The following is a 26587-nucleotide window of genomic DNA, read 5'->3' as shown; positions in this document are numbered from 1 at the left end:
ATGGAAAATCACATTTTATCTTCGTAATGGGTTGTCCCTCTTTTGCACTTATTATGACTATTGGCACATATTTCACAACAAATAGCCATAGTTCTCTAAATGATGCAAATAATATGAAAAGTCTGAAATCAGAATAAGTGTGCTGATAATGATTTATTTGTGAAAACCTAAGAGCATTATTTGGTTGTTATGTGTGTCTGGTACTCTGATTATGCACAATCAGTTTATCTTGTGACCTGCTTGACATTGTTGACAGCTCTGGCCACTTCAGCCTGGTATTCTTCCATCTGGCAGAAGATGACATACCTGGCAGGCAGTACTAATGCCTCCAGCTCCGTGCTGAGGTGTCGCCGTATGATGTTCTTTGAAGGAGGTATGCCTAAGGCTGTTGCCATTGTGTCACCATTGAATGAAGGCTCAAGGACAACTAAGGCTCCATGGACACCACTATCTGCAAATTTCAGAAACTAAGATTACTCATTATGTACTTGATGATTATTGTTGTTATACAGTTAGTGATTCTCTGTTTGAATCAGTCACTTCAACAAAATTTAATTTGCTTATGAATACACATATCATAATCATGTGGTACACGGAAGTATTACATGATCTACTTAAACATGGTACAAATTTAGATATAGTTAGATGTTATGACTCTGCATGTGAAACACGAAGGAATCTCTGACTACATAGACTTTCTGGCATAATAATAATATATAAGATTCTTCTCAGTGTTACTCTGGGCCAGACCATTCAGACAGATCATGACTTGTGTGTGGACACCAAACTAGTTACAACATCTGCATAAATCCACAGTGGTGTAACATTGCTTGACTGGGGGATGTGGTATGAAATATGAGGAAAGACAAATAATTGCTGCCACATTCAATTTTTGTCATTGAGTCCTTAAAGCAGCAATGTAAATCATGTTGATGGATAATAATAATCTCATTAACAGTGACTAGGGCTCCATTATAAGCAAGATGCAAAACCCGCCATTAATCTGCTTCATAACACAATACACTTGGGCCTGCCTGCTAAAAGATTGCTGCAGCCATCTTTGGCAATGGTAAATCATTCCTGTCAGTGATTGCCATATGGTGGTATCACTGCCAACGTTTGACATAAGCACCAAGTATGTTGTGTTACCTATGCAATGTTGCTGTCTGGCACTAATGTTGTTATGGTAAATCTTAACAACAGTGTTTCATGTGAAGATGATGCCTAACAGGCCACTTAAATGTTAAGTTAAGTTGATTTTAATGTCAGACAGCAAGACTGATAAATATACCATTGAAGAATCTGTTATTTAATTAAATATACAGTTGAAATTTTTCTTGTAGTATATATGCTAGCTACTCCTGTACATAAATTAGAATATGATGCTTTGTACTTCTTTTTCAGTTGTTTTTGAAATATTTTTGGTTTCTGGTATACAAGCAAAGAAATTTTTAGTATCATAATTCATTCCTTTGATCCCAATGACAGGAAATTCTGTTGACCATCACCCTCCTTTACATAACTTATTGTGAGCTCTCTTAAAAAAGAACCTAAAATGTTATAATAGCTGAAATGCACAGCAAAAGGTGACTCCTGTATTTTTTTTATATCCTTATCGTATGGAAAAGTAAAGGCACCCAAGAGACAGTATTTACAGAAACCCATTAAGCTCGGATTTGTACTGTTATGCCAGCAGTAGTCAATAAGCTGTGTGGAGGTATCTTTGCATTACTTAATAAGTGACACTTGCAGTATCTGGATGTCACCACAATCCACTGTAAGGTTACATCAAATTAAGAGAGTCTAGTAGATGAAACTAGTGAGTGAAAGACGATAGTCAAGATAAATTTGTGTGATAACCTGCAGATACAGAACACCCTTCAACAGTTAGAACTTCCATGATCAAGGAATGAGGGAGGAAGGCACAAAGCAACAGTGTATCTTCTATATGCTGGACATATGTGAAGGCTAAATGCCAGAGTTCTGGGGTATTGTGGCAGATGTGGCATCACAAACAAAGGTGTCATGCAGAACTTTGCCAACTCACTAAGTTAGTTGTGGGTGAGCCATACAGTGGAAGACAAAACTAACGTGTCCATTGCCCTACCTCTCCTAGGACTGAATAGTTGCAGGAGTTATCAAAATCTGGCTGGATAACCTCATGGACAAAGAGAATGTATTATAAAATATTGAAGCTTGAGATCCTCTAGCAACATGCTAGGGTAATTTTTCATCTGAACAATGAGTCATATTTTATACTGATTTTTACATCTGTGAAATCATTATTTGTCTAGCAATGGATGGGCACATCAGTATGAAGGCTTTAGAGTTATCTAACACAACACTGAGTGATGTGTTTAAAATTACTTAAGCTTATGAAGTTACAGTTTCAACATAAGCTTTGTCTGATGATTTTGTAAGTGTATAATATCTTTCAGATTGTCAACATTGTGTTTGTCAGGTAACTGATGACACTCAGTAAATGTCATCATTGATTAACAGAGCATCCAGCCATCCACTATTCTAGTGGTGCATGGTGCAGTAGTTGTATGGAATTGGGATTCACTCTTCTCGACATTGGTAGATGTGCACAGAAAAAAAGATATTTAGGTACCTGTCATTTCATCCCAGAGCAACAACAGCCCAAGTAAATATTTTCCCCACATTGTTGCTTTCTCTCCCCCCCCTCCCCCCCTCTTGAAAAGCCAGGTCAAATAAATAGTATCCAGACTGTGATGCCAGGCGCCAGTGACCATTCTGTGATGCCAGCTGTTTTGTCTGCAGTAAGTCCAGACACTAGGCGAGTGTTTGCTGCAAACAGAAATCAACAAAGTGGGCCATTGCATCCCTGCATGCCACCCGTTCAGTGCCTGTCACCACACAGGCCCCTGCTGCAACTCACAGTAATGCTCAACATCAGTGGAGCAGCAGTTGATTTCCAGATGCACACTGGAGCAGTTGTATCTGTAATAAATCTGGGCCCATAACTGCAGCAAATTTCAGTTTGGACCCCACTGCAGGCTCAAACAATGGCTTCACTTAAGTATAAGAACGCTGGGGGGGGGGGGGGGGGGAAATTTGTATGCACACTTTTTCACCCTGTCTTAGGTGATGCTGTGAATTTTGAAGTGCACATTTTGTTAAGTCAATCAGTGAAATCCTGCCTCTTTTAAAGCAGTACTTATGTTCTGTAGAACATGTCCAGTGCCCTTTGCTATGTGCGAACATGTTAGTGCAGAACTAGACAGGCTGGAAAGTAATGGAGGTCATTTCATCTTTCTCTTCAAGTAAATGGGCAGCGTCATTGGCAAGTGTTAAGAGACCAAATGGGGCAGTTACACTAGATGGTTATTTCAAAGTTGCAGTAAATTCTCAAATACCAGTAGATCTGTATCCAGTTCCTAGACCAAAGCAGTTGCTAGCAGTCATTTGTTTTCAAAAATTAATCTGACTTATGCCACTTGCCTGTTGACGAGGAAGCAAAACAGACTGTAATCATTAATACGTCTTTTGGTATGTTGAAATACTTCAGATTACTGTTCAGAGTACCAACTGCTCCTGTGATTTATCATAGTTATGTCAAACACTTAATTCAAGGAATCCCTAATCATGCAAAATATTTGAATGAAATCAGGGGCAATCAAAAAGTTTTCATACAAAGGCTGTACAGTCCAGAATTAGTATGCTAATCAGGTAAAATCACCATGAGCATTTAGGCAGTCATCCCACCAGCACACCAGGTTGAAGATAACCCTTCACTGTGATCTGCTGCATGAAGAAGTCCGTAAGTGCATGATGCACATCCTAGTCTGCAGGAACTGTCAACCCTTCAAGGCCTTTTTTAGAAACCAAAGGCACGATAATCTCAAGGGGAGAGATCAGGACTATAGGATAGGTACCTGAGTGTGTACCACTTGAGTTGGCATAACTTATGCATTATGACATTTGTGATATGGGGTGTGTGTTCTCACTGTTTTCATTCCACAACATAGGTTTCCAACAGGCATTGTGCCCAATACAAATTCTTCATTCTCCGATGGACGCCTACCAGTGTTTGTTGTTGAGCAACCAAGAAAAGAACGACAGCACATTGGGCCTGCTTGGACACATTTGGTAATAATGTTGCCATAGTTCACATATCTGCTTTTACCATGTGCTCATTGGAAAGACATGAATGCCACACTCACATCTTGCCTGCATGTCGATGCTTATATATCCACATCAGAGGCACTCTATGTTGCATATATGCTGCAGCAATGCCCTCAAACAGAAACCTTTTGACCACACTCTATATAATTTATATAAATACAGGTGAGCAGCATGTTCAACACTTGCAAGTTGTGAAACTCCTGGCAGATTAAAACTGTGTGTTGAACAAGGACTCAAATAGGGACCTTAGCGTTTCACAGGCAAGTGCTCTACCAACTGAGTTACTCAAGCACAACTCAAGACTCACCCTCACAACTTTAATCCTGCCAGTACCTCATCTTCTACCTTCCAAACTTTACAGAACTTCTTCCACATACCTTGTGAGACTAGCACTCCTGGAAGACAGGAGTGTTATTTGAGTGGCTGCAAATGCATGGACTGTGTTGCCAGCTCCACAAGTGTCAATGTTTTTCTTCATGAATAATAAATTCCACTGCAGTTATTTTCCAAGTTCCTTTATTCATATGAAAGCATGTGCACTATCCAGATTTCTGGTCACTAATCCTATTTTCATGTGCTACTGTAACAGTTATTAAAGTTTTGGTAGGACACTAAACAAAATATATAAACAAAGAAGGGCAGTTAAGGTTGTAAACCAACCATATGACATACCTCAATTATGCATGACAAAACATACAAGTCATATGGAAACATTAACAAATTTATCCAGTAGTAGGAGAGAGCATGTGCAGGTGAGGCATGAAAAATGTAGGATCAACCAGTGAGACTCGAGACAAATAGCATGACCAAAAAAAAGAACTAAATCCATAAATATACACTTATAGACAAAAATAATATAATTTGATGACCTACTATAAACTGTTTTGGTTGGCAGGAGAGCCAACACCGTGTTACTAGAAGGAGGCCGAAAGGCACGCGTTTTAGCTCACGCGGGCTGGCGTGAGGTCTGGAACAGGACAAGGAAATTAGAATTTAGAAAAACGGACGTAGCTGGTGGAATACTTAACTTTAATCTGTTAATGAAGAACGTCGGTCTTGACGGTACATGAATCAATATCAATAGTAACTGATAATGGTGCCTTGCTAGGTCGTAGCAAATGACGTAGCTGAAGGCTATGCTAAACTATCGTCTCGGCAAATGAGAGCGTATTTTGTCAGTGAACCATCGCTAGCAAAGTCAGTTGTACAACTGGGGCGAGTGCTAGGAAGTCTCTCTAGACCTGCCGTGTGGCGGCGCTTGGTCTGCAATCACTGATAGTGGCGACACGCGGGTCCGACGTATACTAACGGACCGCGGCTGATTTAAAGGCTACCACCTAGCAAGTGTGGTGTCTGGCGGTGACACCACACAAACGACCAGAGAAGTGGCATGTACTTAAGAAAGGGAACATAAAGGCAAAAATGCTGTTACAAGCAACCAAAATGCCAATTGCTGATCTGCACAGAGGCACTTACCATATTAGAGCTCTGGCAGCCGCATCTCAAGTACACCCAGCATAACTGACAGCCATGCAGAGCACAAAATGCCCCAGTATATGCGTGCCATTGAGTGGCCATGGCATGAACTAGAACCAAAAGAAAGGGAATAATACTGAAGGAATTCAATTACTGACGTCCATGCCTCATTCCAACACTATCTCACAAACCAACCCAGAACAGATATGTCTCTGGCCATTTGCAGTAGGTCAGGTTATATTATTTTTGGCTATGAGAGCATATTTACAGATTTAGTCCCATTTTCTTGGACAGGCCTTGTTTGTCTTGAGCCTCACCAGCTGATTACGCCTTTTCCATGTCTCACCTGTGCAGGCATTCACATACTACTGGATAGAATTGTTACTGTTCATATGTGACTTGTATGTTTTGTCATACAGAATTAAGCTATGGCTCATGGTTAGTTTACAGCCTTAGCAGACTTTTTATGTTCATTTATTTCATTTAGTGTCCTGCCTAGGCTTCATTTATTGTTATAGTAGCATCGAAATATAGGATTAGTGACATCAAAACTGGGTAGTGTACATGACTTTATCCAATTAAAGGAAATTGGAAATTATGACTGCAGTGGATTTTATACATCATGAACAATCCAATAAAGAGTTGTGTATGTTGTGGATGTTCCACTAAGAATATATTACACAGATGTTTTTAACTGAGTATTAAGTACCTCAGTCATATCTTTAGCAAAAAGGTGCTTATACCCACTGAGGATCATGTAGGGATTATAGACAAGCTACCAATCCCCAAACCTATAAGATTTGCAGTTGTTCTATGGTGAAGTAATTTATTACAAGTTCATTCCACAGACTGCCCTCATTTTGCACCAGTTCAACCAATTGCATAAAACAGTGATGAAATTTGTCTGACCAGAAACATGGCATAATGCGTTCTTAAGTTCAAGAAGTTTCTTTGAACGGCTCCCTGTATGACTACTTTTACTTCAGGTAAACGTCTTATTCTGATGAAGGATGCTTCATTTTGATATCAATGTCTTACTACTGTGTAAGCATTGTCCCAGCATCAGCACTTCCTTTGAGTACACAATCGAGAAACCGTCATATCTGCACTCACAGTCAGTTGCACCACCACCTTGTGTTAATCCCTGGCACTGTCCAGAGCACCCTTGGCAAAAAGTTCACATTGATCTCACTAGACCATTCCAGGGGACAGTGTGGCTGCTTGTTGTCTATGTCCTTTCTAATTTCCCATACATGAAATGGATGCCTAATCAAACAATGCTGGCTACTGTCTGTGCTCTGTCTATGATCTTTTCAATTATGCCATAGAGGCAGCATCCAACAACATCTTCTCTGCCAATGGCCATCAATTAATAGATTCTGCATTTCAGTTATTCTGTCAGTGCAACATTGTCGAGCATATGACCACTGCTCCATTCTAGCCAGTGTCAAATTCAGAAGAGAAGTGACTGTTCAGAACATTCAAACCACAGATGTGCAAATAATGGTGATGGCCATTTCCATGGAAGCACTCACCAACTTTCTTCCCACATAGTGTCCTCACCCATCAAGAAAGACAGCCTGGCCAAAATACTGTACATGTGCAGGCCGCATACATTATCTGATTTGCTGTGCCTGCTCTTTCAGCAGCCAGAGCCCAAGCTGGACTGAAAGTGTCATTGTCAACTATAGGGGGAGACAGATATCTGAAATCAAGGCTGGATATGAAAAGATAGTTCAGCATCAAAACCAGATCCCGTTGCAGCAGTCCACAATTCCCCCTCCCCCCCCCCCCATCCAAAAATCCCCAAACAGTCATAACTAGCACCACTCTCTCATCCACCTCAAAGTATGACCTCCGCTCCTGCCCATGATTGTGGCAATGTAGTTGGGTCAAAGAAATTCAGCAGCAGGAGCTGTTGGGAGTGGAATCATTGCCATCCACCACCATTTCTTGCACCATTCACCATCACATGTGATCCCCTTCATAAATCGGACACAGTAACAAAGATCAGTCTTCAAAACAGTGAGCACTTCCACCCATAGCACACATTCCTCTTCAGGGAAACCCATGCAGCATAATGGGTGCGTATGATCAGAAAATATCCCTGCTACTCATCCCAGAATGGACCAAGATGCAGCAGGTGCATTGGTAGGGGTCTCAGCACCTTTTTCTATGCTTCCTTGATGGACTAGGTACTAGCCTGGTCACTTTCAGCCTTACATGCTGATTCAAGAGATCTGAAGCTGACAGATTCCCTACAAAGCCGCAAATGGCAGGTAGATACAGTACCTTGTGCAGACAGTGCAAACCATGAATACAATGTGTGCTCTCTCCGGAAGAGTTTGGTTCTTAAATGTGCAGACAAGATCACATACTGGCAATTGTTTATTAGCATTTGAAGCATTCAGGCTACACTATTTGCTACAGTGGTCAATTATTGCTTGTGGTACGTTTTCCCTTTCCTGGTATCTGGTATTCACTCTGGAGTGATCTTGTACACTTCCTGTGTTTTGGAAACTGTTTTCTAACTGCCATACTATGTGAAATTAGTTATTATTGACCACTTGGAACTACCATTTGTTCCACGGGTCACTGCTTGCCAAGTGATACAAAACTTTTACTACCTATGCGAGTAGGATAGTAAAGACCTTAAGCTTGTATCACTAAAATCATAATACAAAGTGAGGTTTCATCACAGCAATGTTAAGATGACATGTGTAGAGACAACCTATCACACCATCTATGTGGTTGTAACAGGGGTACCAACAAGACTATACGTTTGGAGTAGACAAAAGTTCTCAAAATGTCTCTTGTAAGTGGCAACAACTGTTACTGTAATATCTTGAGTAACCAAGGTCCTTAAATTGGTAAATATCCAAAACGAATATGTGTACTTCTAGCACAAAGTCATTAATGAAGTCATCAGTAACTTTTAAGAGCACAAGCTTTTACAGCCAGAATTCATTTTGAGGCTGCCTGAAACTGTTGTTGGAACATCAGTAGTTTTATCCATAATAATGTGGCCACATACTCAGAAGAATTTTGTTGAAAAAAATAATCAGAAGTAATTTAGGTTGAAAGTTCTCTCCATTAATCAAAAACTTCATTGCTACCACATATTTTTTGATTGTTCTTGCAAGATTATCAAGGTGTGAAATAACTCAAAGGAAAGACATGAGTATTGCCTTCTTGCAGAAAATTAATAACAAGAGTACACAAAGTGAGAGACTGGGGAGGAACTTAAACAGTACCTCAGCACCCAGCTTGTTTTTAAAAAGTCATTTGATGCTGAATATTCTTTAGTAAAATACACATGGAGACCTTAGTGAATTGTGGTTTATGGGCATTAGGCCAAGATGACATCATTAGACACTTAGACTTTGATGAGCTCTTTAGAATTGGGAGACAAAACATTAGTCCTAATGCCTATAAAACAAAAATCACCATGGTTTTAAATACCAGCCATGAAATCTTGAATTGTATAAACAGATGGAGACTGTCTCAAGATGTATCCCTTTATCTCCTTTAAGTTATGGTATCAAATATATTTGTTCTTGTTTTAATATAAATTGTATATGGATTCTTCCAGGTAAAATTTCCTACATTTTCAATCACTGAGATAATGTTGGTCAAATCACAGCCATGGCAAATTCATTAGTGTAGTGAAGTATAAGGGGCATTCAAATGAAACCCAGTCACTAGTGTAAAGTAACGGTAACGATTTTATTAACTGAAAAATGAAGTTATACACAGTACATATACTCAAAAATAGTCACCAAAACTGTTGGCAAATTTATCCTATTGTGACACTAGCTGGTCCATTCCATCCTTGAAGAAGCTAGTAGGCTGCTGTCGGATCCAGACCTGGACCCAGTCACACCCCGCGTCATCCATTGCGAACTGATGTCTGCGAATAGCTTGTTTTAGAGATCCAAACACATGAAAGTCACACAGTGAAAGGTCAGGACTGTACAGTGGATGTTCCAGCATTTCCCACCAAAACTGCTGCAATGTCGTCTTCAGTGCATTGGTCGTGTGTGGGTAGGCATCATCATGCAGGAGGATAACACCTTTGGACAAAATGCCTCGGCGTTTCAACTTGATGGCTCATCTACGATTCTGTAAAATGGCTTGATAATGCTGGGCATTGATGGTGGTTCCCCATTCCAGGAACATGACAACTAGTGGACCCTTGTGGTCAAAACAGAAGGACATCATGACCTTAGCAGATCTGGTGTGCAGAACCTTTGATTTCTTTGGAGGTAGTGAAGTCACATGTTACCACTGCTTGCTCTGATGCTTGCTTTCTGGTTCAAAATGGTGACATTGTCTTTCATCTCCTACAATAGAAGACAGAAAGCCATATTCCCCCTAATGATAATGCTGCAGATAACTCAAAGACATTGCCATTCGAGTATTGCAATGTTCGGCAGTCAATTGGTGGGGAACACACTGCAGACAGATTTTTCGAAAGTTCAAGTGTTGATGCATTATGGTGTGGGCAGCGCCCACACTAATACTCAGTAACTAATGGATCTTGTCCATATTGATTCTGTGGTTGTCCAAGACTAAAGCATTCACTTCTGAAACCATTTCCGGTGTGATGGCAAGATGAGCATGTCCAGGATGAGCATTGTCTTCCAGTGACTTGCGCCTCTCAAGGAATTGTTTGCGCCATTCCACAACGCTTGACGGTACACAGCCTTCATCCATCAATACATTTCATGGCCTCCAACTCCATCCGCAGCCAAAACTCGAATCACTCCTCGTTGCTCCTACTTACTTGCCTGGTAGTGGACGATAACTTGTGTGACCACCTTCTCTTTGGTGTGAAACATCACTGGTGCTATGCAACATCAAATGGTGCACACACATCAGTCTCTCTATCAGTAGATGGCACGACCATACCCGCAGTTACATGGTGCCACCTTACATGTAATGCATAGGTAAATGCACTGACCAGGTTTCATTTGAATGAACTTCATAATACTGTACTACCTGATGTTACTTCCATCTGGACCACATATTCTTCTCAGAGTATTTACTTTCTCTCATATTTCCTAACTTTCCTTAAAAAAATCTGCATTTTAAATTAGAAATGAATTTCAGTGTCTCACCCTTTAAGTTCTCTGCATATTCACTGAGATCAATATTTCTTGCCCATCTAATGAATCTTTGATTTGTCCAGACAAGAGGATCTGCATCAATTGTTTCACATTGATGTCTCCGGACTGCAAGTGCCTTTAACAATATGAAATAAAATGTAATGATGACTTATTCTAGAGAAGACAGCATGAGAGACATTAAGATGAATTTAAAAATGAAATACATGAACGAAATGGGTACAAAACCTTGTGTAACACCTAATAAATGTAAAAGAAACACTTTATTAAACATAATGTGAGCACATATACATTTTACTAGAAAGTACCTTTTAAAAATAAAATTCATCAATGAAATAGGTACACAACCTTGTGTAACACATAAAAAATGTAAAAGAAACAATTTATTAAAAAGAATGTGAGCACATATACATTACAAGAAAGTACCTGTAAACTTCTGATTGTTGAAGGGACCAAATTCCCATGTATAAAACAGTTTCAAGCTTCTGATTATTTTACAAACGAGTTAATGTGTTAAATATTTGATGTGAAGCATGTTAAGTGGAAAAAAAAGTTTAAGAAAGTTGAAATTGCATTTAATGTTGGTTGTAAGTTGCTATGTGCTTCCATTATCAAATAGTGGATTAGTATATTCTGGGTAATTTGCATCCCATTTTAAGCAAAATCTAGTTTTTCATACATCATCATATCTCATGATTCATGTGTTGTTCAATGATATAATTTTGCAGGTACATTCACTGCTATATGTGGACACTCTTTGCAAAATGTGTTGGGAATACAATTAGTAGAAAAGGAGAAATAAATTAAAACATCAAGCATGGTGTGCAGTTTTACTGCATAAACAGCGAAAATGTAGTAAGGGTTCAACTTTTTTCTTGCAAACAGTAAAGGATACAAAAGAAAAGTTCAGAGTAGGTATTAAAATCCATGGAGAAGAAATAAAAACTTTGAGGTTCGCCGATGACATTGTAATTCTGTCAGAGACAGCAAAGGACTTGGAAGAGCAGTTGAACAGAAGGGACAGTGTCTTGAAAGGAGGGTATAAGATGAACACCAACAAAAGCAAAACAAGGATAATGGAATGTAGTCGAATTAAGTCAGGTGATGCTGAGGTAATTAGATTAGGAAATGAGACACTTAAAGTAGTAAAGGAGTTTTGCTATTTGGGGAGCAAAATAACTGATGATGGTCGAAGAAGAGGGGATATAAAATGTAGACTGCCAATGGCAAGGAAAACATTTCTGAAGAAGAAAAATTTGTTAACATCAACTATAGATTTAAATGTCAGGAAGTCGTTTCTGAAAGTATTTGTATGGAGTGTAGCCATGTATGGAAGTGGAACATGGACGATAAATAGTTTAGACAAGAAGGGAATAGAAGCTTTCGAAATGTGGTGCTACAGAAGAATGTTGAAGATTAGATGGGTAGGTCACATAACAAATGAGGAGGTATTGAATAGAATTGGGGAGAAGAGGAGCTTGTGTCACAACTTGACTAGAAGAAGGGATCGGTTGGTAGGACATGTTCTAAGACATCGAGGGATCACCAATTTAGTATTTAGGGCAGCGTGGAGGGTAAAAATTGAAGAGGGAGACCAGGAGATGAATACATTAAGCAGATTCAGAAGGATGTAGGCTGTAGTAGGTACAGGGAGATGAAGAAGCTTGCACAGGATAGAGTAGCATGGAGAGCTGCATCAAACCAGTCTCAGGACTGAAGACCACAACAATAACAACAATTTTGTGGGTGGTGTTAGTACGAAGAAGTTTTGTAAAAGTGGATGAGTGTAGTCTGGGTATTTGCATGCTGCCTCAAGACACACACACAGGTTATAACTCTAATGTGTCATATTGTGTTGAATTTTCCACTTAAGATTATACCATTTAATGAGCAGATTATGTCAACAAGTTAAATTTTTAAACTAGAGTGCTATTTATCTGAAATACTGAAAATCAGTTTTTGTATCCATTAAAGCTGCAACTGGGTGTGGGTTCTATGGCTCGGCATAAGTCACTTGGTAATATAGATGAAATATTGATCATTAAAATTATGTACTAATTAATATTATTGTCAGATTTATATGTAATATGCTTCAGTGGCCGTATACATTTCAGTTACGCAGATTATACATACAATCATTTAATCACTCAGTGTAACCAATATCCGTCTTTTACTGGAAGACTGTGGTGTCTCCTAGAATTAGGAGTATAAATACAAAAAATAGACATAAAAACACATCACCTTAGTAAGAAACTCAACAATATAGAAAACTGATAGTGAATGGTCTGCTTAGTTAAAATGATAGCTTGGATCTTAAATTAAGAATGATAAAAATTAGTCATAATGTAACAGCACTATTTGATAAACTATACACTCTAGCCACTCAACACATGACAGAAATATATTATTTCCAATGACAGTAAATTGACCTGACATCTTTGAAGATGTATGCATTGAAATCGGTATCAGTGACAAGGCAGCAGCTGTAGGAACAGTGATTACCAAAGAACAAAGGGTGACTAAAACAAACAGAAAGATTTACATGTGTTCAGTAAAATACATAAAGAAACATAGTACCATATCTTGAAGAAGAAGTTGAAACCCTTAGCTGTGGGTATGTGCAAGTAGAAGATCTGTTGCTTAAGTTTATAAAAATAGTCAACCAAGTACTGGATAGATATGTATACAGAGCAGGGCCGACCACAACGTGCCAAACTACACCCATGCAACATGTGCAGGCCAAAGCCTGGCATGTCACTCGGCTTTGCTTGGTTCTTCTCAGAAGTACCCGGAACAGTGTGACATTTCATTTAGCATTGCAGTGCATCATTTTACAGTTAGCATGGTGCCAGTGTTTGTTCATTGTGTGAAAGATGTTCACTGGTCCAGATGGATGTATTCAAAAAGAGGCAGTCTAGTGACCTGTCGTCACTGTTCTTTAAAATGAATGGGGGTCACAGAAGAGATGGATGAGATTTCTCAGTTCACAAAAGTGATGGGTACCACTTATTTGCTATGAATTGACTTTATAGTACCATGCTGAAAGAATTTAAACTTTTGGATGACAATGAAAGAGCAAAAAATTACAATGATCAACAGACAATTCGTTGTTCTGTACATCAAATAGAACTCTGAGCTAAATTTGCAGGCATGGAGCACTTGAAGAAATTGATGGTAAGAATAGTAAAATTTCTGTACTCACACCTATTGTTCCATTTTTAGTTGCAACAGTTTTCAGTGGAAACGAACAAAGAGTATGGAGACTTAATATATTTCTACAAAGTACGTTGATAAGTCAAGCAATATGCTTGAAACAATTTTTCAATTTAAATCTCACTATTCTTGGATTTTTGAAGGAAAAGGAGTGCAGCAATGAAGATTAGAACGTTTGGAGTGAACTGCAGACTTCCACATTTTAAATTGACTTGACTGCACACTGCCCACAATAAGACATTGCAAGGTGATGATTTTCTTATTAGATGGTGATGCATTTAAAAAGGAACTCATGTTACAGAAGGGACACATTCTGGTAAACACAATCCAGTTCCCTAAGCTCACTGTCATTAAAGAAAAGTGCAAGGCTTTGAAGAATTATTGTGGACTTGCAAGAGTTACAGTGATAGTTTTATAAAGATTTTGAGGACACTGTCAATCTTACATCTGTTTTTGAGCTATTTTCAAGACCATTTACTATTTCACCTGAAAGCACCCCTGTGCATTTGCAAATGTAAATTATTGACGTGCAAGGTAATTCCAGTTTTAATTACAAATAATTTTACGTTAAAACTGTTGAGGATATCTACATTGCTTTTCCCAGGTCGATTTTTCGTCTCCATAATGAGGTTGCAAAACTGCTACAATATTTTGATCGACATAAGTAATGATTACATGGCACTGTGAAATTCCATGTGTCTGTCTGTGTGCCAACAGTTTGTACCAGATAAAAATTATATTATGTTTTCGGCAAACCAAAAATAATTAATTAATACTGAAAACTTGTTTTGTTTGTGATCTATGTTGTTGAAAAATGTAAAATATAAAACCAAGTTGCATGCAGTACAACTGCAGTGCCATTTAAAAATGGCACCTTCACTGTTTTCCCATCTTAGACAGCATGGCATGGTGGTGGGGAAAAATGTGAATCTGGAATGAGTGCTTTGGCACTCAGACCTGCACATGGCCTGCGAGCCAAGATCTCGAACATTCCTGATTTAGTGATTGGATGGACACATTATACAATCACTGTAAAGAAACTTCTAAAGAAACAGCAACTATAGCACAAAAAGTGTAAAACAAAAATTGAGCTATTGATAGAGACATGCCAAACAAAACATATTTAACTGTTAGAAGGACATTGCATGAAAGCTTACAGTGACTACACTGACAGAAGCAAAGCAGAAGAAAACGTGCTAACTCCAGTTTCAAACATTTCTTTACAAAGGAAGATACAGGAGTTCATCCACAGTTTAATTCTTGCACAACTGCTAAGATGAGTGATATACATAATAGTGTTGGCAGTGTTGAGAAACAGCTGAAATTACTAAAAATAAACAAGTTTTCAGGGCCCGGTGTAATACCTATTAGATTCTATACAGGTTCCAGGGCCCTGTGTAATCCCTATTAGATTCTATGCAGAATTTGTGACTGAGTTAGCAGCTCTTTTTACCATTATATATCATAGCTCTAACAGACAAAAAATTGTGCCCAGTAACTAGAAAAGGCAGAGTCACACCTGTCTACCAGAGGACTAGCAGAGGTGATCCACAAAACTGTTTTCCAATCTGACTGATATCCAGCTATTGCTAAAGATTAGAACATATTCCTAGTCAGATGCAATGAAATGTTTCAAACACAAAGCCCTCCTCCACTCTAGCCAACATGGATTCCAAGTACATCATTCATGTTTCGAATCACTTTTTCACTCGACATGCTGAAAGGCATGGAGCAAGGCAGTCATGCAGGTGCAGTATTTCATGGCTTCCAGTGTTTAAATCAGTACCACAGCAATGCATATGAATGAAAATACAATCATATATTTCATTTCAAATGAAATATATCCAAAAACAAAGATGATGTGACTTACCAAATGAAAGTGCTGGCAGGTCGACAGACACACAAACAAACACAAACATACACACAAAATTCAAGCTTTCGCAACAAACTGTTGCCTCATCAGGAAAGAGGGAAGGAGAGGGAAAGACGAAAGGATGTGGGTTTTAAGGGAGAGGGTAAGGAGTCATTCCAATCCCGGGAGCGGAAAGACTTACCTTAGGGGGAAAAAAGGATGGGTATACACTCGCACACACACACATATCCTAAGGTAAGTCTTTCCGCTCCCGGGATTGGAATGACTCCTTACCCTCTCCCTTAAAACCCACATCCTTTCGTCTTTCCCTCTCCTTCCCTCTTTCCTGATGAGGCAACAGTTTGTTGTGAAAGCTTGAATTTTGTGTGTATGTTTGTGTTTGTTTGTGTGTCTGTCGACCTGCCAGCACTTTCATTTGGTAAGTCACATCATTTTTGTTTTTGGATATATTTCAAATGAAATTTTAGATTGGATTGAAGATTTCTTGGTAGGGAGAATGCAGCATGTTAGCACTGACAAATGTAGAAGTAACTTCAGGCATGCCCAAAGAAAACGCATTGAGACCCTTGCTGTTCATAATGTATGAGATATTAGTGACCCATCAGACAGTGTTTATAGTACCATCAAACTTTTTACAGATAATGCAGTCATTTATAATAAATGCTGTCTGAGAAGAAGCTGTACAAATGTGTAGGGAGATTTTGGTAATATTTCATAGTGGTGCATAGACTGGTGGCTTGCTTTAAATATTCAGAGATGAACAATTGTGCATATCACAAAATGCAAAATTGCAATGCCATATAACCACAATATCAATGTGTTACAATTGGAATCAGTCAACTCATACAAGTACCTAAGTGTGACAGTATGTGAGAATATGAAATGAAATAACAGTGTAAGGTCAATAATAGGTAAAGCAGGTAATAGACTTCAGTCTAGCACTTTGAAAATGGAGTCAGTCTGCAAAGGAGGACTGCTTACAAAACACTTGTCTGATCCATCTTTAAACATTGCTTATGTGGGTGGGAGCCATACCGGATAGTTTGTTGCAGGAGATATTGAACATATATAAAGAGAGTAACACAAATGTTGACAGAAGTATTTGAGGCCCACAAAAGTGTCACAGAACTGTCGAAAAACTTGAAATGTCATACACTTAAAGATAGATGCAACTATCCCATAAAAGCCTACTTACAAAGTTTCAAGAACAAGTATTGAGGAATCTAAGAATGTACTCTACATTCTGTGTATTGCTCCCACAGGTGCCTTGAAGACAAGAATAGACTAATTACAGCAGCAGAGAGGCATTTAAGAATCAGTCATCTCATGCTCCACATGTGAATGGAATGTGTACTATGGGAATCACTCTCTACCATACACTTCCCAGTGGTCTGGATGTAGATGTAGATCAACTCTGTGACAGTAGTGTTAAAAATTCTTTAAATGAATGCAAAAGTCACACGCTAACAGTCTTCTGAATGTTTGCTCTCAGCTTTTCCAGTGGAAAGGGCTGTACATCAGGAAGCACACGTTAAACGTTTTCATTGCAGCTACTGCACTCTGCTTTTTTTTCCTTTCTCTATGCACTCCACTAATAAAATTTTCAGTGGTTGTTCAGAAATGTCTTCTGAGTATTTTGTTACCAGGGGTCCATGGTCTCCAAAAGCTCATTGCACAATAATAAAGTAATTATATTTACTTGATTTCTAACCCCCATCACCTCTGTTTCTGTGAAAATATCTTCACAACAGTGAATATGCCTGTAATACGCAAATACTAGAACTTCCAACACAAAACAAAAGTAATGCAAGACCCTTCAACAGATGCAGAAATACCATGATGTGGTTGCTGTCTCTCTGCTAACAGGTCAGCCTTGTGTCATTTAGCTACTCTTCCACTACATTCAGTGAATCTGTAGATGAAGTGGATATTGTCTATCCCTTCATCAGTAAACCTATCCATACTGCATTGTGTCTCATTGTTAACACAGAACTAACACTGCTAGAAAAACAAACCCATGTGAGAACTGAGCAGCACTGATTGCAAGATTGAGAGCAAAGACTAAGCAGCTGGTATGAATGGAACAAGACATACAATGCACACCGTTCACATTTGCATTGTGGCTTGGAACCATTGGGCCTTCATGGCCTGTCTGTGCGGAGATCAGTTCAGATATTTTCAGCGAAATATAGAGATACAAAGATAAATGTGAATAAGAAATCAAACAAAACACAGTTATTCTGTAATGAGCAACCACAGATCAAGAGTCCCTTATAACAAAATACCCCAAACATGTTCCTGAAAAGCAAATGAAAATCTTCCAGCAGGGTTTCGGTTTACCTTGTATATACGAAAACAGAAATAAAATACAAACTTTTCGAAAATGTGCTCTAAAGAAAACAGAAGCCGTCTATCCAAATGAAATGGATAAGAAATATGATAATAAAAGTCTTTAGTGTGTAGTAATTCCTTGAAAACATATTGATTGCTAAATACTGAATTTGTGATGCTTTCTGAGTAAGCATCATCAGATAAAATATGCTTAGGAAAGACTATACAAGTGAGCAATACAAGAAAAATGCAGACTCTCATGCGCTATTGCCATTAGGGAAAAATGTTCTGTCAGAATGTAAATAATTTAGGAGTAGAGGAGACAACTCATTTGACAGTACAAGTGTTGAATAACATTTCATTTTTCAAGCCACCTCAGTTCGAATAGAGTTGTCAACTTTTGATGGCTATCTCCGCCACTGATGTCAGGAGTAAAATCCAGTGACTGTCAGTGGTTTTTACTCCTGATAATGATGGTGGAGGTAGCCATCAAAAGCTTGAGTATTTTATTTGAATTGACGCAGCTCGAAAACAGAAGATTTTATTGGTCATGTTGTCACAAAAGACTCCAAGGACAGTAGAAAGGTTAAGTCATTGACAGATGCACAAGAAAAATGAAAACTGTGTTAGCTATCAGATGAATCCTTTGGTGAGATAGAGTAGACATGCATACATACCTGTGCTCACCTGCCCCCTCCCCCGCACGCACACACACACACACACACACACACACACACACACACACACACCAGTTACATTGTGCCAGGTATTTGTGTGTGTGTGTGTGTGTGTGTGTGTGTGTGTGTGTGTGTGTGTGGTGTGTGTACGTGCTTGTGTGCGTGTGTGTGGAGGGGGGGGGGGAGGGGAGGGGTGTAGTGGTGTGCATGTGATGTGTGCACACGCAACTGCATACTCAAGCTCCTCAAAATATTCATCCAAAAGCTAACAAAGTTTTCAATCTTTTTTGTGTGTCTGTTGATGACTCAATTCTTCTTACTATTTGAGAGTGGTCTCCTTTCCTCCTAAGTTATTTATGAAATGTATAGTAGTAACAGAATAGTGTTTCAGTTAGGAATATCTAAATTTCAGGTGCAATGAATGACAACCAGACATAAAATGCTGTTTTTATTTTTAATTATGTATTTGCAATTAGAATATTAACATATCATCATTTTACCTGTCTGTCATATTTCATCATTCTTAAAAGGTGAATTCCATGGACAATAGAGGCTTGGTGAAATTTCCTTGTTACACCAAGAAATTTCTCCAGCTCCTTCTTGCTGAGGTGATCCAGCATCCTTGCATCCACCATGTTTGTTGCAAAATTCTCTGAATACTGGTAAATAATACATAAAATGTGACATGATATTTCACCTCACAAATATGTACTAATAATTTATAAGAATAATAATGAAATGAGAAATAAAAATATTTGTTTGCTTACTACATTACAGAGATTAATATTAAAACTAAAGTTAACAATTCATGGAAAATCAAATTATAGTGGATAATAACAATGTCATAAGTAAATATATGAAGGAAAGTCTAATGTGAGTGCCTAAAAATATATATATTTTAAAATATTTCAAAGACAGGCACTACTTGTTAGAAATAATTTTTTCCTAAAACATAATGGAAAGGCAAGATACAGTTGTTATAAATATCTGAAAGTGAAGTTTCAATATCTACTATTGACCCCCCAATTTCTTTTATATACTCTTGAAGGAACAATCAAACAGAATAACAGACAAGAGAGAAAGAGTAAACAGGTTCTGTATTGAGAGGAAAGGGAAAAATTCATCGTGTTTTGACTGTGCCAATTGCTGATGTAATATAATGACTGAATGGTAGTGTAAAAAAGATGCATGAAAATGAATTAATGTAAAAACTAACAAACAGGAAATTAGAAAAAGTGAAAAGAAAGTAAATGTGATAATCTAATAATGGAAGTAGTAATTCTGACAGAAATGTTTCTGTTGGCAATAGTAGTGGCAACTTTGAGGACAACAACTGAAATATCTGAAATGTGTTTTTTCAAGCATTCAAGATTTTCCCTTTTGAAGTGTGATGGTAAGTGACTAATATTCCCTTTTTAACAGTTACAAAACTTCTGTTTATCTCTTAAAGAATGAAATGTTCTGCTGTCGCCTTTATTAATTGACAGAGAATTTACTACTAGATGGTACACCAGTAACACTGTTCTCAACAGAATTGGAATAGAATCTTGGCTCTGTAGAAATAACAGGACAGATGAGAGCATAAAGTCTCAGTGAAATGAAAGAAAATGCTTATAAAATTCCATAGATGAAAGAGGAAAACAAAGAAAATGATAGATGTGCCTTTCCTGTTTCCGTAGCCAGTAGTTAATTCAAGGGAGGGAAGTCATGTGAACCATCTATCTGTAAATCATGTGAACTTTGTTCTGAATATTATCATATTTTAACTGTTTGTGTATCATATTTTTTTAGGTAGAGATAGGGAACCAGCCCATCATTTGTCTAAACAAATACGGAAAACTTGTTCCCAAACAAGACCTTCATTGCATACTGTTGACATTTGCATTGTTGCTCAGATATTTTTAGTGAAATAGAGATGCAAAGATAAATGTGGGTAAGAAATCAAACATAGCTCAGTTATTATGTAATGAGCAATCACAGATCAAGAGTCTTTTATACTGAAATACCCAGAAAATATCCCTGAACAACAAACAGAAATTTTACAGTGGGTTTGAGTTCAGTTATAACCCACACTCAGTCTGGGTGGTGTACTAGACCAATGGTCATTAATCTATTGTGCAAATTCAGTTTGGTATTGTCTCACTTCCATACATTTAAAGCTAGTATGTTGTGCATTATGCTATATGAGTAGGTCAAAATGATAAATAAACTAATAACAACCAGGGTGGCAGTTCTTCTGGAAAACGGGAATTATCATGGAATTACATTTTACCTGGAAAAATCAGGGAAATCTCAAGGAATTTCATAAAATCGCAGGGAATACTGCATTTTTAACCTAGCATTCAACTTAAAATTTATTGAGTTTTATAAACCACAAATTTTAAAGTACTTAATGTTTCAAAGTATGTTGATTATATGAGTATTATACCATTTAAATTATTTATGTTTAAAAACTGCAGTTAAACTACTGCTTAAGGCTGGTATTTAGCACAACTGAGAGGAAAGAAAAGTCATTATTGTGGTATGCTGCTCCCCACCCCTCCTGCTCATTGTTAATTTATCAGCTTCTTCTTGGCACCATCTTCCTCCTCACACTTGGAATTCTCAGAGATTTTTTTTTCCTGAGTTTGAGTAGCCACCCTGGCAACTTTTGAGAACATAAAAATTCAAATGTGTACAGTGGAAAAGAGAGGAAAAGAAACAGGGAAGTGAGGCAACAGAAAGAGACTGAAAGGGTTGGGGAGACTGGGGATTGAAATGTGAACTTGAAATAACAATACCTGAGAAAGACAGAATAAGAGATGGATTATAAACTAATGGATGGTGTGAAAAAAATCATTGAAAGAAGGGCCCTAACAAGAGAAGACCGCACTATATTCTGAGAACCTGTTACTAATGCCATCATAACCATAAAATGAGGTGCTATTGTGTGATATACCCAATGTGGAAGACATGTGAGGGAGTGGAGGAAGGGGGGAAACGAGACAGGTCAGAAAATAGAAGATATAGAAAACAAAAAATTGAGTGGAGAAAATGAGTAGCTACTGAAAATAAAAGCTGGGTGAAAGAAGTTAACACAAAATAAAGACAGGTGGGTGGGGAGAACTAAGAGCATGTTGCAATGCCAGTTTCCAGCTGCATAGTTCTGAGAAAACGTTGTCATTGGGGGGAGAATAGAGATGGCGTGTGTGATGAAATGGTCACCTAGGTCAGGACTGTCATGTTGTAGGCCACACTGTGCAACAAGATGTTGTGTGTTGCCAGCATACATCCTCTATCTACGCCCATTCACTCTAACTAGTAACTTGATGGAAGTCATACCAATGTCATATCAATGTGGGAGGCTGAAAGCTGTGTATATCAGGTACTTGACGTGTCATTTCAGAGTTGGCTCTCCCGTTAATGGTATACATTTTGTCAGTTATGAGACTGGTATAGGTGGTGATAGGAGGGTACATACATCAAGTTTGCAGTGGTGCTGGTCACAGGGGTATGAGCCATAAGGTGGGAAGTGGGTGCAGAAGAAGCAAAGAGTCCGAAAAGAATTTTTTTTTCTTTTTTTTTTCTTTCTTTCTAGGTGTGGTGAGCAAAATGTCAGACACAATCGACCTCATTTCAGGGCATGATTTTAGGAAGTAATAGCCTTGTCGAAGTAGTTGATTAATACAGTTAAGAGTGACTGAATGACAAGACTTGGACTCCTACGTTCTTTTATTGGGGAGATAAGCAGTACCAGGATTGGTTTGAAGGCCTCAGAAATCTACTTGTGGACTAGGCTGGTGGAGTAATTATGTCCAGTGAAGGCTGATTTGAGAATGGTGGTGTGTTGCTGTAAAGTGTCTGCATGTGAACAGATGTGTTTGCCTCAAATGCCAAGGCTGTATGGAAGGGAATGTTTGACATGGAAAGGGTGGCAGCTGTCAAAATGTAAGTACTATTGCTTGTTAGTAGGTGTAGTGTGAACACAAGTACACAGCTGACCCTTGGTGAGAATGAAGTCAACATCAAGGAAAGTGGCATGAGATTCAGAATAGGACCATGTGAAATTTAATTGCAAAAATGTATTTAGAGATTGCAAAAATTTTAACAGGTTAGCCTCACTAAGAGTCCAAATGGCAAAGATGTCATCAGAGTATCTAAACCAAACCTTGGGCTGGTATACTGGAAAAGTCCTCTCCAAGTGACCCCATGAAAAGGTTGGCATAGGAAGGAGCTATCTTGCTTTCCATGATTGTGCCTCAGATCTGTTTGCTTTACCTACTCTTCAAAGGTAGAGTAAAGGCAAGCAGAAAGGCAAGCAGAAAGGACATCATAGGTTTTGGTGCTGGTTGATGTAATGTTCTACAACAGACAGACTATATCCATGGGGAATGTTGGTATAGAATGAGGTGGTGTCAATAATGATAAGGAAGATATGTGATGGGAGTGAGATGGGCACAGATTTCAGACAAACTAGCAAATGGTTGGTGTTTTTGATACAGGAGGTGAGTCTTTTTACCACAGTTCACAGGTATTGACCAAGTAAGGCAGATATATGTTCAGTGGGTGGTTTGAAACCAGCAACTATGGAATGGCCAGGTTGACTGGGTTTGTGGATCTTAGGAAGAAGGTAAAAGGGGGGGAGTGCATGATTTGGGTGGAGTAAGAAGTTGTGTGGATTGACATGCTAGTCCTTGAGAGGAGCCTGAGGTTTTAAGAAGGTACTGTAGGTCAGTTTGTATCAGAGTATATTGATGCAGATGCTCTATGTGGAAATCTCAGAAAGCTGGTGTAGTCTCTCACTTACATACTCCCATTGGTCAAGTATCACAGTGGTAGATCCCTTGTTTGCTGGGAGAATAATGATGGAGTCATCAGCTTTTAGGAAAGGAAGATTTTTATTGCAGTGTTGGCTCCATTACTGTTTATGACTTTGCATGTAACTCTGTGTTTATGGTTAACCAGGCACTGCAAGGTCTTCTCCCAATTGTCTTTCACTGATTTATTTGCAAATTTGATAGTACTTTTTTTCCTTTCCTTCTTTCCACTTATCTTCCTTCTCAGTGATTCTTTCACATTTTTGTGTGTTTGTCTTTCACTAAACTCCGCTGATCAATTGTAAATTGCAACATCTTGCATTATTTTCTCACCAAAATGCAGTAGTTTCCATTTTCTCAAATGATTTTCTCTTTCTGTTTGCTCTGTTTTTAAGCTTTTTTTCTGTGTACATGTCTTTTCCATTAACTTTCCCAATGATAATTTACTATTGCAGTTATTTTTCTATCATATAGCCCACTTTTCTTGCAAGAAGTACTGCCTCCCCCCTCCCCCCCATAACCTCATCTTAACCCTTGTCCTCACAATTTTGATGTGAATGTTTCTATATTGTTCTGATCTTTATCCTTGCTTGTCTTACTTTTTTCTCACATCCCCCCTCCTGCCTTCTTCTTCTTTTTTGCCACTCCCATCATCTCTAATACAGCAAACTCTCCTCTGTTGCCTCAATGAATCCCATCACATATCATACCTAGTCCTTTCAAAAATGTTTTTGCACTGTCCAGACTAAGATTCCATGTTCTGGTTCTTGAAATTTGAACATCCCTGGGAGCTACCCCTAAAGGCCTTACATTGAAAGTCCTTATTTCTGGATGTAATCAATCTCTACACCAGCCCCTTTTACAGTTTCAAATACAGTCATCTCTTGCATGTACCAGCTAATCTGCATGTTACATGCCTTATCTGCCAATTTCCAATCCACCAGACATAACTCCTTCTACAAAACCTGCAGTTATCTGCCCCTCATGATTCCTTGGATGGTATCATCAGTCAAGCCAGCTTTATACTGCAACAACAAGTGAGACTTCACTTCAAAAAGCTGTCCTACCTTCTCCTAAACTATCTCCTGTCTTTCTCCAACACCCTACACATTCACACCATTAATCACCATTCCTGTCCTACAGACCAGTCTTGGGCAACCTTCTTAATATTTCCCACTCTTTGCCGCTGCCTCCCACAGCAATGGTAACTCATGATTACAAGAACCAGCCACAATATTACAGTATTCTCAACCTCTAATCTAAGGCCCTCTACCCTTGAATTATCTGTATTATTCAAGAGTCTCACTTACAGCCATAAACCTGCATTTATTCATGCTGCATTGGTTAAGGACACACTTTCCTTCAGACATAATGTCACCTGGAAATATCACTTGAAACCCAATCTCAAAGCTTTTTCAACAGCAAATCTGACATTGAACTTTGTCTTGACTGTTCTGACCATGATTCCAACTTGATGCACCACCATTACCTGCAAATCACCCCTTACAAGCATTCCAAGAATGCCTAAAATCCAGCATTTCTCCACAGCCCTTTCTCAGGTCCCTACAATGTAATCAAAACCTGTCCTCTGCAAAACTATAGGCTCTTCATTCCATAAAAACTGATAGCTCCATTATTATCCTCCTGTCAGGCAAGAGATCTACCACTGTGGTACTTCAACAATGGGGGTATGTAAGAAATGACCTACACCAACTGTTTGACACATGTCCATATAGCATCTGCCATCAAGGTCCCATCCCTGTGATACAAACTGACTTGCGGTACCTCCTTAAAACCATAGCCCCCTCCCCCCAAGGACTAACAACTCAGCCAACAGAACTTCTTACCCCAACCAGGTCATGCACTTCCAAGTTTTACATTGTTCCTAAGCTCTATAAACCCAGTCTCCTAGCCATCCCTTAGTTGCTGGCTTCAAAGCACCCACTGAATGTATATCTACCTTAGTTGATCAACACCTATAACCTGTAGTACAAAGACTCCCCTCTACATTAAAAATACTAACCAGTTCCTAGTTAGTCTGAAATCTGTGCCTGTCTCACTCTCACCACATACACTGCTTGCAATTATTGATACCACCTCCCTCTGTACCAATATTCCCCATGTATATATCTGTCTGCTGTTAAAAATTACCTCAATCACCACGCAACCCATGACATCCTTCCTGCTCACCTTTATCAACTTTATACTTATGAACAACTACTCTACCTTTGAGGAGCAGACATACAAACAAATCCGGGACACAACCATGGAACATAAGATGGCTCCTTCCCATGGCAATCTTTTCCTGGGTCACATGGATGCCAGCCCAAGGTTTGGTTAAGATACATTAACGTCATGTTTGCCATATAGACTCCTAGTGAGGCTAACCTGCTAAATTTTTGGCAGTCTCTAACTAAATTCTCTAAATTAAATTTCACATGGTCCTATTCCAAATCCCATTCACTTTCCTTGATTTTGACCTCATCCTCACCAAGTGTGAGCTACACACTTGTGTTCATATTAAATCTGCCAACAAGCAACAGTACTTAAATTTTGACAGTTGCCATCCTTTTCATGTCAAATGTTCCCTCCACTGCAGCCTAGGCATTCAAGGCAAATGTATCTGTTCAGATGCAGACACTTTACAGCAGTACACCACCATTCTCAACTCAGCCGTCATTGCACGTAATTATTCTATCAGCTCAGTTCATAAGCAAATAGCCAAGGCCTTCACATCCAATCCTGGTACTGCTGATATCTCTCTCTCTCTCTCTCTCTCTCTCTCTCTCTCTCTCTCTCTCTCTCTCTCTCTCAAAAAAAAAAAAAAAAAAAAAAAAATCTTGTCACTCTTCTCTTAATTGTATTAATCAGGAACTTTGACAAGGCTATGAGTTCCTAAAAACAGACCCATTCCATCTCACATGTTACCCACCATACCTAGAAAGT

The 26587-nt window shown here is 38.7% G+C and overlaps 1 protein-coding gene across 1 annotated transcript in view; it reads right to left on the bottom strand.

The window, feature by feature from the left end:
• Positions 1-26587, bottom strand: part of LOC126252593 (kazrin) — a gene marked incomplete at its 5' end in the record, with an annotated part of 708940 nt that overhangs the window by 86154 nt on the left and 596199 nt on the right. The window contains 3 exons of the mRNA XM_049953495.1: positions 307-451; positions 10746-10869; positions 19346-19504. Coding sequence (XP_049809452.1) covers positions 307-451; positions 10746-10869; positions 19346-19504 — 428 coding nt within the window. The remainder of the gene's footprint in view (positions 1-306; positions 452-10745; positions 10870-19345; positions 19505-26587) is intronic.

Source organism: Schistocerca nitens, chromosome 4 (genome assembly GCF_023898315.1).
Source record: "Schistocerca nitens isolate TAMUIC-IGC-003100 chromosome 4, iqSchNite1.1, whole genome shotgun sequence".
Lineage (NCBI taxonomy): Eukaryota > Metazoa > Arthropoda > Insecta > Orthoptera > Acrididae > Schistocerca > Schistocerca nitens.
Note: the sequence above shows the minus strand (reverse complement) of the source record. Positions and strands in the feature narration are given on the sequence as shown.